General features: G+C 47.0%; 1 protein-coding gene across 1 annotated transcript; it reads right to left on the reverse strand.

Annotated features, from left to right (window-relative positions):
* Positions 1-8,961: 8,961 nt before the first annotated feature.
* LOC115898599 (histone H2B type W-T-like) lies at positions 8,962-9,915 on the reverse strand. Its single transcript, XM_030933560.1, has 2 exons — positions 9,425-9,915; positions 8,962-8,998 (listed from the first exon to the last, which is right to left on the reverse strand). Exons 1-2 carry the CDS (start codon positions 9,913-9,915, stop codon positions 8,962-8,964), a joined length of 528 nt encoding a protein of 175 aa, XP_030789420.1.
* Positions 9,916-11,818: the final 1,903 nt, after the last annotated feature.

Genomic DNA, 11,818 nt, shown 5'->3' on the forward strand with positions numbered 1-11,818 from the left:
CTGTAATCCCAGCACTTTGGGAGGCTGAGACGGGCGGATCACGAGGTCAGGAGATCGAGACCATCCTGGCTAACCCGGTGAAACACCGTCTCTACTAAAAAATTCAAAAAAACTAGCCAGGCGAGGTGGCGTGCGCCTATAGTCCCAGCTACTGGGGAGGCTGAGGCAGGAGAATGGCGTAAACCTGGGAGGCGGAGCTTGTAGTGAGCCAAGATCCGGCCACTGCACTCCAGCCTGGGCGACAGAGCCAGACTCCGTCTCAAAAAAAAAAAAAAAAAAAAAAAAAAAAAAAGAAGTACTGACTCCCCATATTCTCCTTACTGTTACTCTGTGTGTCTGTTTATGTTTGGCCAGGGCTCCAGAAGGGAGAAAGTGTGTCTATAATGGTTAGAAACTTCAAGTCACTTAAGGGCAATCACTACAGCACGGAGAAGGAGGATCCACCAAATGGGAGATGTCACCCTGATAGTGATAGGTCCAATGTAAAACCATTCGACAGCCTACCACTTTGACCCAGAGAGTAAAGGACCTCATCTCATGCACATGCCTTGTGTGTGCCACCCAGAAGCATCTCAAGAAGTGTGTCCTGAATAGGCTGCATCTCAGAAAGGCTGCTCATTCCTGAATGCTCCTCCTATTGGCCCATTGGTCACATCTGTTTGCCCCTCCCTCTGGGCTCCTGACAGGCCCTTGATGGCTTTGACACATGGAGAATGATGGACGTTAGCCTGTCCCACAGGTAACCTTTCAGAGGACTAGTGCCTCGCCTGGCTGTCTGAGAGCTCTGAGCTGCTAACTAAGAAGTCGTCCTTTCCTGCTGGAGACGCCACAGTGATATGCTCTGAGGGGCCTTGGAGAGGTGCAGAGGCCCAGCTGAGCTCAGCCCACCAGTCAGCCCCTCCAAGGTACCAGGCATGCCGGTACAAGGTGTCTGGGACCTTCCCTAATGACCTTAGGTGTCGGGTGAATAAATAGCACTGACTGAGGCTCTTCTGGCTTCTACTTGTTAGGGCCACTTAAGCACAGTGGAGCCTGTCTCCTCATTGCATCATAGGTCCCATGGGTGATCCTGTGGCCTGGATCTCTCTCGAGGATCTGTGGCAGTGAAATGCCCACCGCGGAATCCCAAGGGATTCAACATCCTCTATGCGAACAAAGCTTTTCCAAGGAGGCTTGCTTGACCCGGGCTTGTTCTACAGTTCACCTTGAGGATGGCCAGTGGGTGGGTCATCTGCTACTATTTTGGGGGATCCTGGAGCCACTGTGGAATTCCCTGGGACAACTGCCTTGAGGTTTAGCTTGAACCATCCCCTCTCCACTTCTCCCCCTGTCCTGGAGCGACTATATCCCCATACCTGAGCTGCAGAACCCACTGAGTCCTATGTGTTTGTTGCCTACAGCTTTCTGTCAAGCAGGCCTACCTCTGCCGGGTAAAAGTCACGGGGCAGGCACTCCTATTCTGGGCTCTACGACTGTCCCTCCTGCCAACCAACCATTCACAGACATTCACTAGAAACTTAACCTAGCACAGGACTTGATGCCTGTCAGGGCCACTTCCTCATTATGCGACCTTGGTAGCAGTTGACCCAATCTGTCTGATATAATTCAAAGAAGAATCAATGCCTGTGCATCCTGAAAGACAGCTAGAAGGAAAAAGAGTGAGGACTACACTTATGTGCATCACATGCATAGCCAAGTGCCTGCCACATGGTACCCTAAGGTGCCCAATGAAAAATGGTTGCGATGGCGTTTATTGTAGTGCTGGATGCTGGAAGGTGAGGAAGGATAAGATGTGGCCCCCATCGTCTGTGACATTCCAACTGAGGGGCAACTAGCACAGGCATGTTCCCCAATGACTATCAAGAGAAGACAGCATGTGATCAAGGCCACCATGCCTGCATGCTGCGGGTTCCGAGGGCAGGAAGAGGAAGAGGCAGGGAACTCACCACAGGCCTGCACCAGACACTGCAATTAGCATGCTACATGGACTCTCTCTTTCCTTCCTCATCACAATCCATGTGTGAGGGTGTTGCAAACAGTATGCCCATGGCACAGCTGGAGATCCTGAGACTCAAGGAGGGAGCAGTCACTCTAGGCTGGGAGGGTCAGGACATCTTCATAGGGGAGGCAGCATTTGAGCCAAGACCTGAAAAGTGAATAGGATTCAGATAGGGAGACAGTGGGCAGAGGGGAGGAGATGGTATTGGAAGCCAGGTTCCGTGGCAGGCAGGGGGAATAGTTTGCCACAAAGCCCCAAGTGGGTAGTGTACCAAGCCAGGAGCACTTTAAAGATGCTCCCCAGCAACTTTCCGTCAGGACTCACAGCAGCATTATCTCTACCTCTTCACTAACATGTGGCTCGAGGGGGAAAAAATCATCCTCCCTTATCTCACTGTCAGTCCTAAGCAAACAGATGAGGCCCAGGTAGCCAGGAGAGCGTGTTCATAGATCTGTCCGGCACTGGATCCCACCCCCACCACCTGCGATTTCCCGTAGGGCGTGAATCTCGGAATTGGGACCAGGTACAGCCGACATTCATTGGTTGCTGACTATGTATCTGGCACCCCATCTGCATCATCACCCTGGATCTTCACAAGCACCTTCTAGACCCATATTCCACAGAGGAGGAAACTGAGGCTCAGAGAGGTCAAGACACTTGCCCAAGGCAGTAGAGCCAGTAAGAGGCACAACTGGGGTCTGAGCTCAGGTCTCCTCTGACCCCCAATCCCATGCCCTCAATGACTCTTGCTATCGAGTCAAGTCCCACTAGCTCACATGATTCCTGAGACCCAAAAAGATGCTGTAATGGTGTTGTGTCTCTTTCCCATGTTAATGCAGCCTAGCCACACCTGTTGTCTCCAGGAAACAAAAGCACAGGAACGTCAAAGGAAGAAATCACGAAAAATATGCTATTGAAAGAAAATCACTTTCACAGCCCACCAATCTTTGTGTTCCAAACCCCAAGGAATGTTTTTATTCTATCCCCAGAAGAGTGGCCACACATACAGGTTTTTGCCTATCGTCCCAACCCAGTGATTCCTAATGTCCCATTCACTCCAAATGCTGCCCCCACATTTATTAGACAAGAAATTATGTGCTCACCTTACCTATGAAAAGGCAAAGAAACCTCACACATCAGGTCTTTGGCAACCCTGACACACAATGCTGAGTGAGGATCCACAGCTCTCCCAAGAGAGAGCGGGCTCCTGGAGGAAGAAATAAGAAATAAAGAGATGAGGAATATGATTTAGAGAGGATTCCTGGTACAACCCAGCTTGTTTGGAACTGGAGCGGTTGCAGAACAGGAGTGGAAGAATGCGTGGAACGCAGAGCTCGCCCTACTTGAGAGTGAGCAGGGTTGAGCACTTGCTCTGCCTCATACCAAAAGGGGAAAATCAGACACAGACACATGCATCCAGGGAAGAAAATGTGAAGTGGCATGGGGAGAAGTGGGCCATTTACAAGCCAAGGAAAGATCCCTGGGAGAGATTCTTCCCTCTTACTACTAAGAAGGAACCAACCCAGCTGGCGCGTTGATTTGGACTTCCAGCCTGTCTAAATGTAAACCATAAACTTCTGCTGTTTATTCTGCCATGTTTATGGTACTTTGTCAGAATATCCCTATCAGACTACTAGAGATTCTGTGGCCAAGCAGTGGGGTGATGTGATAAGGAACATCTGGAAGACTGGAAGAGGTTTTGGAACTAGGTAACGCATACAGGCTGGAAGCGTTTTGACACGCATGACACAAGAAGCCTAGAGTGTCTTTAGGAAACGGCAGGGGGAAATATGAACACCAAATGCAGTTGAAACGAGGGTTAAGAAAGAATTCTTTGCTGTAGAGAAAGGATCTCTGACTCAGAGAATACATATATCATGATCACAGAAATGTTGCTAGCACTATGTGTATTAAAGGTGCTTGTGGTGTGTTTTCAGACGGAGACTAGGAAGAGGTTACTGGAAGCATGAGGAAAGGCAATCCTAGTTTTTACAGTGGCAAAGTTTGGGCTGTATTGTGTTCTGAGGGTCTCTGAGTAAAGTAGAAATTCTAAGTGATGAACTTGCCCATGTAGCTGATTTCTAGCGTTGGAGCTCAGGGCCCAATATCCCAAAATGAGGGCTTCAGAAGTAGTTTCAGGTGAAGAAGATTTTCTCTGACATTCTTGGTCCTCCTGTCTCTCAGTCTCATTCAGCCCCGGGGGCTAAACACAGAGACCAGAAACCCTCTTCCCAAAGGTGGGTCCTTGAAACCAGAAGCTCTTTTTTCTAAAGATAGTCACAAAACCTAGAGACGGTATTGTAATGTTTTCCACATTTTCATGTAAAAACTGTCCATGAAGAAATGATCTAACCTATCGTGTTTGAATGGAAGTCACAAGACCCCCATTCCAGAGGGTGTCCTGCCCCATATCCGGGAGGAAGGACTGTGCGCTCAGATAGACCAAGCAGAGTCTAGATGGACAGGCCTTGCCGGGTTTCCCCGACTCCGTCTATTAGCATGAGATCATAGCCTTTTTGTCCCATCATATTTCTACACAGCTGTCCGTACTCCTTTGAGTCGACGCATAAAAATAGATTGTTTCCCATGTATCTTCGGCTATTAACACTAAAGGCTCCTGAGGATACACTTCGAGTAAGCTGGTACGCCTTATGTCCTATGGATCTGCCTTTTGTGACTTGAGTTTTCAGTGACACTTAGGAGGACCAGGGGGAGTCTTGGCCAACACACTGACACACTGAGAAAAGTATTTAGGATTTAATCTGGTTACTCCTAGATGCGTATAGTAAATGGGAGAGAAGAGAGAGAAATTAGCCAACGAAGCACTGAGGAGAAGGAAACCAGCACTGGATGATTCAGAAGGTACTCAAAGTATGCCAATACCTGGTCCTGGAAACAGGTGCGAGGGTGTGCCTGGAAAACCATTAGCCTGAGAGGAGAGGCATGTGTCTCACGGATCCAATCAACCATCTCTGCAGAAGTTAGGAATTCAGATAGGGGAGATATGAATTATCAAGGAAGATCTGTAGACAACTTCTTGTCTGATGGCCTGGACTCATGTGAATTCCATGGGAAGCCAACAATTTTTTGAGAATTTTATACCAGAAAAGTGTTGCCAGACTGGACTGAACGGGGACAAGGATGGCATGAAATGAAAGGAGGCTGTTAGTGTTCCTGGATTGTACCAGCAAGAAAGGAACTGACTGGGGTACCCAGCTGTGACCATTTCTTCATTTTCCAGAGAGGGAAGAAGGACTCCAAAGCTGGAAGAGAGGGTGGCATGGCCGTCACTGCCCCCAATAACCAGGGGCACGTTACTAGGGGACTGGGACGTCTCTCTCTTGGTCCCAGAAACAGAGGTCACCTCCTGAGTTCCAGGCATTGGTCTCACCTCCTCGGTTTCAGAGGGATGGATGGGCTGAAGCAGCCCAGGCTGGGGGAAGAGCTCCCACCCCGCTGCCCAGGGCATAGGGTGTGAAGCTGTTAGCCCACTGGACCTGAAGGACAGACCATTGAGCCCAAGCAGAATCTTTTCCATCCTTAGAATGTAATGGAATTTGCTCCCACTAGGTTTCAGAGTGCTTAGGGCCCACGTACTCCAGTAGTTTTTCAGATTTCCTGCTGTTCGTTTGACAAGCCCTATTTGGTTCCAGTCCCACAGCTGTCTTTCAGAAGCAGATAACTTGTCTAGCTTCACAGGTGCAGTGGTGGAGAAACTTCCCATCTCAGCACGAGTCATACCTGGAGACTCACCCATTCCAGATACAGAAGATTATCAGGTGAGATATTGGAGAACTGATGTTGGAGTGAGTTAAGACTTTGGGGATGTCGTGATGAAATGAATGTATTTTCTATGTGAGGATGTTAATTTGTGCCGTGCAGTGGATGCAGAAGATGTACTGTTATGGATGGAGTTGTGTTTCCCTATAATTCATAGGAAGAAGTCCCGGTCCCCAGTGTTTTAGAATGTGACCTTATTTGGAGAGAGTCTCTAGTCAGGTCATGTGGTTAAAGGGAAGTTATGAGGGTTGACCCTGCCCAACAGGGTTGCTCTCCTTACAAAAAGGTGACAATAGGTATCCAGAACTGTGAGATGAAAAACACACAGTGTTTAAGTCAGACAGTCTCTGGAATATTTTTGCAGCGGCCCTAGAAAACTAATAAAATACACCTCCATCAACAGCATTAAAAGCATACAACCCATCGTAGAACCAAAGAAACACACCCATCTAATCACAGGTTTCCCCTTCATCTCCCATTGAACATCCCTGGACAACTAACTCTTCCGAGTTCAGACTGGGAAACCTGATCACACATTGGGCTGTAGCTCCTCGGCTGCAGGTGACTCACTGGCTGACACAGATCCGAATGGAGCTTGTGCTGCTCCATCGGACAGCATTCCATCATCCCCAGGATGCATAGAGGCCAGGCATGAAGGTCTCCAAAAACAAAAGATTCTAGTCTGAAAAAGAGAAGAATCAGACAAATCTAAGCAAGTGGGATTCTATTTCTAGGGAACCGAGAATAGGCAATGTTCCTTAAAATTTTTCATCTCGTTTTCTCTGTACTGTCTTTGGGTCCCTGCTCATGTTTACAAAAGAACTCCATGGTACAGGGAGTGCTGATGAAAATATTGATTGGACTATGTTTGTCCTATTCATCCTATTTTCCGTACATTGATACTTCTTATTTGTTGTTTAAGCCATAAAGCTCTTTCCCTTACTTTGCGCTTTCAGTAAGCTACAGCTTGACATCACGATTGCTCACTAGGTTCCCCTTCTCAATCATCCCCTGAAATGCTGTAGCAGATGTGTGAGCTTCCTCTGCCAATCTTCACACCAAAGCAGCCTTTTTCTCTTTCTTCCTATAACTCACAGGCATCAGTCCCCTTGAACTCTCACGCTTCACTCCCCACAGCCCAATCAGAGTTCATTGTCAACACTGTTTTACTAATTCTCCTCGTTCATATCTGAATTTACAAATGGGAAACACACGCTCCAGGGTAAAATATCCCAAAAGATATGGTTTCAGAAAAGACACGTCAAATTACCCAGTAGACATGCAAGGATAACTTAGAAATTTATTTGTACATCCCATTTGACAGAAAGATTGGCGCTTTAGAGCAAAACAATTAGCATATGAGAAATAAGTCACTCAGTGAGATGTGGTGCTTTGGACCAGGTACACAGCTCTGTTTCTGGATAGGAACAGGGTTCTGCCAAGTGTCTTTGGTTTTCAAAGTATTGCTCCAGACATGTAGGATCACCTGGCGGCACCGTCCAGAGCGATTTAGTTGTTGCTGTCTTCATGGGGCTTTTTCTTGGTCTCCTTGTGCAGTGAGCATTTCTCTTCAACTACTTTCATAACACTTTTCTAATATTCTGAAAAAAACAAAGTAGGAAATCCCGATGAGGGGACTTCTTGGCTCTCCATCCTTTCTCTATGGATCCCAAGTGGAGCTCTGGAGGTGACCTGACCACATTGCCCAACTGCACTATTCAGGGAAGCTCTGGCTACTATCCTGCCACGCCCCCATTTCACTCTTGACCAAACTGTCCTCTGACAAAGGTAGAATAATCTGTGTGGCTACGGGTTGGGCCCTCTGGGGTGTGTCTTTCCCACTTCTGATGGGCTCAAGAAAATTTTGATTTCTGTCATTTATCCAGCTTTCATTTCACGATTTGACTGAGAGTGCCACCCTTTACTGGTTTCTACATATAAAGGAGAAGGGTTGTTTATGTGATGTTTCAAAATTCACGAGAAACATTTGACAAAAATGGCCACATGTCGAGCTTCAAGGCACAACATAATAAATTCCTGTGAGTTACAATTCCAGAGTATGTTCTCTTGTTGAAATCCTCGGCAGCTATAAATCAATTGAAAAACAAAAGCAATGGGAAAGTCAGCAGCTACCTTGAATTCAGCAATACACTTCTAGGAAAAAGTGCTAAAAGTACAAAGACTTGGGACCCAGAAGAAAACACAATGAAAGGTAACCTATATGAACATTAACATGAATATTAATATGCAAATCTCTTGAGGAAATAAGCATTATCTGACTTCTCATAAAGGCTGAGCAAGCTCTGCAAACTTGATGCTAGGGGCAAGAAACATATCCTACTCCTGCCTTTGGATGCATATCCTTAAATGACCATGGTTAGAAACACTGAAAACAAAAACATCAGGTAAAGAATCACAACCCTGTCCCTCCAATAACCAGGCTGCATATCAGTGCAAGGCTGTTGTGGGTTCAGCCTGGGTCACTCCCCCTGCATTGTGACAGTGACTGTTTGCTCTTGTACTGCGAGTCACTCATTGGCTGCACCACTAAACACTAGGGCATGAGCCGTTTCCGTGGACACACCCTAGGCCTACTGACACAAACCTGGAAGTAACAAAGGTTTCTGTTTAAAAAGAAATGAAAAGATTATCCTCAGGGCAAAAAAAGAACAAACTGCAGTAGTGATTTCAGAATCGAGGAAGCTGGAAAATGAATGGACTCTTGAAAATTTTATTTAGTTGAGGCCGGGCGCGGTGGCTCAAGCCTGTAATCTCAGCACTTTGGGAGGGCGAGACGGGCGGATCACGAGGTCAGGAGATCGAGACCATCCTGGCTAACACGGTGAAACCCCGTCTCTACTAACAAATACAAACAACTAGCCGGGCGAGGTGGGCGGGCACCTGTAGTCCCAGCTACTCGGGAGGCTGAGGCAGGAGAAATGGCGTAAACCCGGGAGGCGGAGCTTGCAGTGAGCCGAGATCCCGCGACTGCACTCCAGCCTGGGCGACACAGCGAGACTCTGTCTCAAAAAAAAAAAAAAAAAAGAAAAAAAAAAAAAAGAAAATTTTATTTAGCTGTATGTACACTTCAACTGGGCCTCATTTCCTTATTACATGGATTCGTGACAGGAGAGGTGTTGAAAACGTTTAGGAGGGTTACCTTGCTTCTTGCATCAGTGTATTCACTTTCTCTGCTGCTGTATGGCATATAGTGAAGTTCTGGAAAATTCCACCATCCAGTCACAGGAGAATGAGAGAGAAAAAGGTAAAGATCAGTGCAATAATAATATCACCATAAAGATAACCTAGAAACATAACTAATAAAAATAACGGTTTTGGAAACTGAGGAAATGAATGAAACACGATCACGAAACACCCACTATTTTTCCTTGAAGCAAATTGCACTATAGTTATATTAGAGTTGGCAATGTTTAGTACTGAGGGAAAAATGCTCGAAAAATTGCAGGATGCCACATGCCACATGCCCCCCAAGTCAGAAGGGCACCACCCACCCCAACCTCCTCTGGAGTCCCCTCCTTGGCGAGCCACTGGTCTTTTGGGCCACGTTCGGTGGCTCTACCAAGTCCCTTTGGGTTTCCACGGTGCTCGGGCACTCCTGAGGGAGCACACTTGCTCCTGGTGTACCTGAGGACAGCCTTCGTGCCTTTGGACTCGGCGAGCTTGCCCATCTTCCCCGGCAGCAGCAAGCGCACAGCGGTCCGGATCTCCCAGTCGGTGATGGTCTGGCGCTTGGTGGAGCGGGCCAGGCGACCAGCCTCGGTGGCGATGCGGTCCAGTATGTCATGGACCAAAGAATCCATGACACTCACGGCCTCCCGGGAAAGGCTGAGGCCCTGGTGAACCTGCTTCAGCACCCGGCGGAAATAGGTGGCGAAGCTGTCCCCGCGGCAGTTGGCGTGGCACCTGCGGGGCCCACGTCGCCCTCGCTTCCTCTGCTTGCTCTGCTTCTGGGCCGTCGTGGAGTGGGCCTCTTTGGGCTCCTGGGTGATCAGCTGTTCCTCAGAGGTCATCTCAGAGGAAGGTCCAGCCATGACGGAGACAGCGGCCATTAGATGACACGAGCAGACAATGGCGGTTGTGGAACGGGGAAGCGGGGACCCTTGGGTATGCAGCATGGCTCCACATCATGGGCCAGTTTCACGTCTGATTGGATGAAACCTACCTGCGTTGAAGGTGACTGGATGGTCCCGTTTGCTTCGCATCTCATCAACCAATCACAGTGGGCGTCTGCGGGCTAAGCGCCCCTTGTGGCCTAACTCGGAGAAAGCTACACAGACAGATGCCCCACAGGGCAAAAGCACATCCGCCCTTCTCAGCTAATCCGTGTCACACCGTGAGCACTTTGAAGGGTGTCACTGAAAACTCCCAAAGTTTAGCAATTTCAGCTCATGATCCTTGAAGAGAGACACACCTCCTGAGCCCATGTCCATTATACTAGAGGAATGACTGTGGCCACGCGTGGAACAATACTCACCATCTCAGAATCTACTGTTATCCTGGGCCTAAACACCATGGCTTGAGCAGGAAACTCCCTGACATGGCCGCCGAGGGCTCCTGGGCATCCAAGGAACTGGCAGTCTGGCTCCTGGCTTCAGTTCTGATCAACATCTTCCGTGAATCAGGAGAACAAGAAATGGCCATAACACAGCCTCCAAGCAGACAATAGAAACAGAAAGGCACTTTTATTAAAAACATATGACAACACTCAACATTGACCAGGTTTTAAAAAAAATAAAGAAAAGGAAAACAAAACAACCACCACAAATCACAACTCAGAAGCTGGAAATGGCTAATAAGTTCAAGAGATACTGGGTTAAAAAATATCACCTTAATCTCCTAGGAAACCCCTGAGGGAGAGAAAGGGATTCAAAAATGAAAATTATGTGCAAGTTAGATAGATAGCTTTCAAAGTCTCTGATAATATATGTAAAGACATCCTTAAATGCATTTAAGTAACATTAAGTTGCAGGAATGGAACAAAAAAGATTCTTAAAAAATATGAAGAAATAAAGGTCATCAATGAACTGTCATTTCAAAGGTCAGGCTTTCAAGTGTATTTCCTGTCAATCTTTAACAAACAACTTTATTCTACTCCAAACAAATCGGTTCACGATTAAGAAGGACAAAAGCCTCATTTTTGTTATTAGATAACATCATATATGGTAAACTCCTTGACTGAAGTCTAGTCAACTATTCTAAACAGTCCCCTTTCCAAACGGTGATTTTATAAATCTACTTAAACGTTTAGCAAGCCAATCCTTCTTTTAGTTTGGTACAAGGCACGAGAGACCTGTCCACAACAGTCCTCTGTATTCATATCAGTAAGTCAACATGTTATTTTTCTTTAAAAAAAAAAAAAAAAAAAAGAGCAAACAAACAACAGAGAAAGAGACACATCATTTTTCTTCACAATCTGCAAGGTTAACATCCCAGGGACGCTCTCACTGGTTCGTTTCTGGGTCACCTTCCCACAATTTCAGCCATGGCTGGTGTTGGCGCAAGGGCTGGAAAGCCTTTATTGGCTGAGCCAGGGGTGGCTGTGGCATAGCTGCTCTCACAGATGCTCCCATTCATCCACGTGATACAAAAGTATCATATGTAGTTCTTATTTGTTTCTTTAATTCTTTATTTTTATTTTTGAGACAGAGTCTCACTCTGTCTCCCAGGCTGGAGTGCATTGGTGCTATCTCAGCTCACTGCCACCTCCGCCTCCCAGGTTCAAGAGATTCTCCTGCCTCAGGCTCCCCAGTAGCTAAGACTACTGGGATGTGCCACCACAGCTGGCTAATTTTTGCACTTTTATTGGAGACAGGGTTTTATCATATTGGCCACGCTGGCCTTGAACTCCCTGGCCTAAAGTGATCCATCTACCTTGGCCTCCCAAATTGCTGGATTACAGGCATCAGCCACGGCGTCCTGCCTGTTCCTTAATTTTAATATAGTCGTAATCTTTATTGCATCAGGCTGTTTTCTTTTTATTTTAAGTTCAGTTGGTACATGTCCAGAATGTACAGGTTT

The sequence above is a fragment of the Rhinopithecus roxellana genome, chromosome 7 (assembly GCF_007565055.1).
Source record: "Rhinopithecus roxellana isolate Shanxi Qingling chromosome 7, ASM756505v1, whole genome shotgun sequence".
In the NCBI taxonomy this organism is placed as follows: domain Eukaryota; kingdom Metazoa; phylum Chordata; class Mammalia; order Primates; family Cercopithecidae; genus Rhinopithecus; species Rhinopithecus roxellana.